Source organism: Glycine soja, chromosome 8 (assembly GCF_004193775.1).
Source record: "Glycine soja cultivar W05 chromosome 8, ASM419377v2, whole genome shotgun sequence".
Taxonomy (NCBI): domain Eukaryota; kingdom Viridiplantae; phylum Streptophyta; class Magnoliopsida; order Fabales; family Fabaceae; genus Glycine; species Glycine soja.
The window spans coordinates 40,096,567-40,100,903 of NC_041009.1; the positions used below are offsets into that span (position 1 = coordinate 40,096,567).

At 30.3% G+C, this 4,337-nt stretch overlaps 1 protein-coding gene across 1 annotated transcript; it reads right to left on the reverse strand.

Annotated features, from left to right (window-relative positions):
• Positions 1-1,931: 1,931 nt before the first annotated feature.
• On the reverse strand, positions 1,932-4,105 carry LOC114424176. The gene is made up of 2 exons (XM_028391030.1): positions 2,418-4,105; positions 1,932-1,938 (listed from the first exon to the last, which is right to left on the reverse strand). Exons 1-2 carry the CDS (start codon positions 4,103-4,105, stop codon positions 1,932-1,934), a joined length of 1,695 nt encoding a protein of 564 aa, XP_028246831.1.
• Positions 4,106-4,337: the final 232 nt, after the last annotated feature.

Consider the following 4,337-nt stretch of genomic DNA (forward strand, 5'->3'; position numbering starts at 1 on the left):
GGAATGATTGTCCTTGCGTGGTTCAGACTTTGTAAAAGGAGAGTGAAAAATCTCAAGTGGATTGCTTGAGGACTGGACGTAGGCACGGGAAGTGGCCGCACCAGTCTAAATCAAGTTTGCATTTCTCTCTTCCCTTAAACTTCTTTTATTTATTGCTATTTATATTTTGCTTTAAAGAAGTTTATTTTGAATTGTCTTTTGAGTAATTCATGTTAAGGGTGCATTGTTAATCCAAAAAGAGAGAGCGAACTTTTAATTGGGGAATAGTCTTTGTATCTTAATTCAACCCCCCTTCTTAAGATAACCGAGGTCATTTGTCTAACAGTTTCTTTTAATGATTTTTGTGAGATTGAATAAATATTTAAATCAATATAATATTTTTATTATAAAAAAATTATATGAATCATTTATCCAATATATTTTGTTAGGAATGAAAAGTGAAAATTAGAGATCATATTTGATCATGTATATCATCTTACTTTTTATCTTTTATCATTTTTTTTGCAAGTATCACTCCCGTTATTTTTCTCTTCATTTTATTGTTGTTACGTTATTATATGTTTTGATATAATATCATTTCTTTTATTCTTCATTGTTATGGATGAAATGATAGGTTGATAATAAATGTTACATAATAACAATAACAATAATAATAATAATAGAATAATTATTTATAAATGTCAATCATAAGATGCTATAACTTAATATCCTTATACATTTAGACCATAAAAGATAATAAACATCAATTAAATATCATTAATTTGAAATAACTAATGTATGTAATAATATAATTATTATTACAAAGAAAAAATAGAATGTAATAGTTAATAACATATTAAAGATTAATAATAAATACAAATAATTAGTGACATCTTTAATAAGTTAATAAATAAACAATGATATTTAAAGTTTGAAACATATAATTATTTTTATAAATAACTTTTAAAAATTAGTAAGCAATAAAAATAAAACTAAAACTAAGGGAAAACAAAATGATAACAATAATAATAATAATAATAATAATTATTATTATTATTATTATTATTATTATTATTATTATTATTATTATTATTGTTGTTATTGTTATTAATAAATTGAGATTATTCAATTTATATTACATCATAGTGAGGTTAATTAATTCAAACTTCAAAATTATAAAAATATTACACAAAATTAATATATTCAAAATAAATAGAATTATAATTTTAAAAATAATTATTCAACATATCTATTTAATAGAATTCATACTCTTTATAGTTTTCCTTTGTGCAATACTGTGTGGTGATGAATTTGGAGTTATATCATCTTGTGTAGTAGAAGAAGAATAATACTCCGCAAAAGAACAAACAAGAATAATGTTTTATCTTCTTTCTTTCTATTTTGCATCAATTAAATTAAGCTTCATTAAAAAGTTTGCAGAATTTTTATATGTAAAATAACTGTTTTTCTGTTGTGTTATTAAAGGAAGTTGACTCATATGATTTGATTTTCCCTGGTAGCAATCTCACAACTTGGGTTCAACTCTAGAAGTTCTTTGATAGTTGATGACTATAAATCTCCACTGAAATAGTATCTAAAATAATTTAGTTAGGGAATCTATATTTGCTTTAGATAATTTGGAAGGTAAATTGCACCAATTTGATAAAGAAAAAGATACTGATGCATGCCTATAAAGGTGATGGAATTGTGTTATTATTGACTTCGTTATAATTTTATTTAAAATATAGGGACGCCACAAATCAATCTTTCCAAGTTTATAGAAACTGAGCATTTGTTTCGTGGATTGCATAATAATTTGATGATTACTTGGTTCACTTATTAAGGTTAATGATACAAGTTTTATTTTTATTTTTTGAGAAAAAGGTTAATGATACAAGTTAACGATACATGGGACGGGTAAAACATAACATAATTCATAACAACTAATGGAGCTAATCGCTACAATTTTGTGAATAACATTATTCTTCAAATAACAAGTGTATCCAAACAATTTTTATTTTTTTTACAAGGAGGCTTAAATATGTTTTTGATTTTTATAAGTTAGTATTTTTTTAATTTTAAGTTTGTATTTTTTTTTTAACTTTGATCCTTGTAAGTGTGAATTTATGGGATTAGAAATGAAAAATTAAAATTTTAAAAATACTAAAATTGAAAAAATATAAATTTACAAGAACTAAAACGGAAAAAACTTACATGAATCAAAATTTAAAAAACACCACCACCTTAAAGAGACTAAAATTAAAAAAAATTACAAGAACCAAAATAGAAAAAAATGCCAGCATAGACTAAAAATATATTAAAAAAAAACAAAAAAAATTATATATGGAGCATTTAATGCTAGACTTATTATAACCTCTATTTAATTAATGCTCCACTCAAGGTATGACTGATTTAAGATTTGTTTTATTTCTACGTACCTTAGAGAAGGAAACAACTTTCGCAAATGTTCCAAGTCAACATCCAAATGCTTTAGGTACTTGAGATATACGATCTCCACACTCCGATAATTATCATGATCCAAACTTTTGAGTTTTCCTCCTGTTATATGTAGCTGTGTCAATTGCAATTCTTGAGGTAGTTTGCTAGGCTTCAACCATTCTGGAATATTTTGGCCAGGAAAGCCTTCAAGATGCAACTTTTTCAAACTTGAAGGCACACTGATCTGAATATCAATGTACCTTGTGTCAAATACACCCCATGATATTTTGAGATGCTCAAGTTTTGACAACTTTCTCAAGCTTTCAAACTCTCCTTGGATCACAGCCCCACTTCCTATACGTATGCTGAGTCGCTTTAGTCTTTCCAATTTTGCAGCAATATCTGATATTCTGCAGGGAGTCTTGCTAGAACTACCTAATACAAATCCCTTCAGTACCTTAAGCCAAATCAGGTTTTCAATCCCCTTTGGCATTTTGTCCAACAAGTAGCATTGAGACAAATTCAATTGTACGAGATTTCTCAATGATGAAATATCACTAGGTAGCGTTTCTAGATTGTGACAGGCCTTGAGATCTAGAATTTTTAGGCTCCTAATTTTTACGATGGAAGGTGGAAGCTCGAATATTCTTGATATCCCACGAAGGCTAAGACAGCTCAAATTCTTGTGACCACTCAACTCCTTGAGGAATTCTTCACTTTCCACTTCAATATGATGTTTTGGTGAATCTTGCATCCAACGACCAAGTTGAAGCACCCGCAAATCCTTCATTTTAGCCATCCATCCGGGTCCAAAATTAAGATAACTTGCACCAACATTATAAACACCATAGCAAGGGTTAGATTTAAAACCAAACCCATCACTTATTTTAATTTTGTGTTGGTCAAGTACTAAACGTTCAAACCCAATATCACTGCCATGAGATGAAGATGAGGTCATTATCTGTGAATAATAACCACAAAGCTGCTCTTCCTCATTTTGAAACAATGGACTTAGTGACTTGTGATGGACCAACGGATTAATTTTAAATTTACTCACAATGGGAGACTTGCCATTACCATGGGGTACAAATAGTTTACTTTCCAAAAGAGAATCAAGCCTTTTCTCTGCATTCCAAAAATAACTACCAAGGTCCCCTGTCACACCCCACTGCAACGAAAAGCTCCAGAAAATGATTTCCCTTCTCTTCAAAACAGCATTTTCAGGAAACTGCAAGAGAGATGAGAACCAACGTCTGTCAAAAAGATCAAGGTTGCTATAATAGTCCTTAATCATTTGCAAGTCCTTCTCAAGTTGTGGAGTCGAAGAAGGGAGTGGTGTGTTGAGTTCTGGTCTCTGGGGTAGCTTGACATCCTGAGATGCTTGCCCTGATGACCCAACAGCTTCAGCATCAGCAGCTGGCAGCAACTTTCGAGTTGAATTCCTTATTTTCTGGCAAAAGTGTCCCTCCTCTTCCCTCAACTTGCGTATGTTTTTGTTGCGAATATAGCCATCCACAACCGCTAACGTGTCAAGGAGTTCTTCTTCATTGTCCTTCACCTTCAAAAACAGGTCCTTTATCTTGTTCAACTCAGACTTCAAATCATTCAATTTGGCTTCTTTTTCTACTCTCACCAAGTGCTTCAACAGTGTAGCCACTGCTTTAAAGGGATTTGTTCGAATAGACATTTTCTTTTTGGTTCAGGGACAGTGGTGGCAGATTTTCTGACTTTATGAAAAAACTGACTAAAGAAACAATATGGTTTTGAGACAGAGTGGTATGAGGTTTCGACTTTATGAACAATGTGTTTTATCCACAAGAGGGAAAAATTAAATGATGGAGTGGAGGATGATTTTGTGTGATTTTATGGAAAACAGATGAAAGAAACAAGAAAGATCGAGGGACACAATAATGAGTGAT

What these genes read in the sequence shown, in the direction of transcription:
- LOC114424176 (XM_028391030.1), bottom strand. Translation starts at nt 4,105, where the DNA reads ATGTCTATTCGAACAAATCCCTTTAAAGCAGTGGCTACACTGTTGAAG.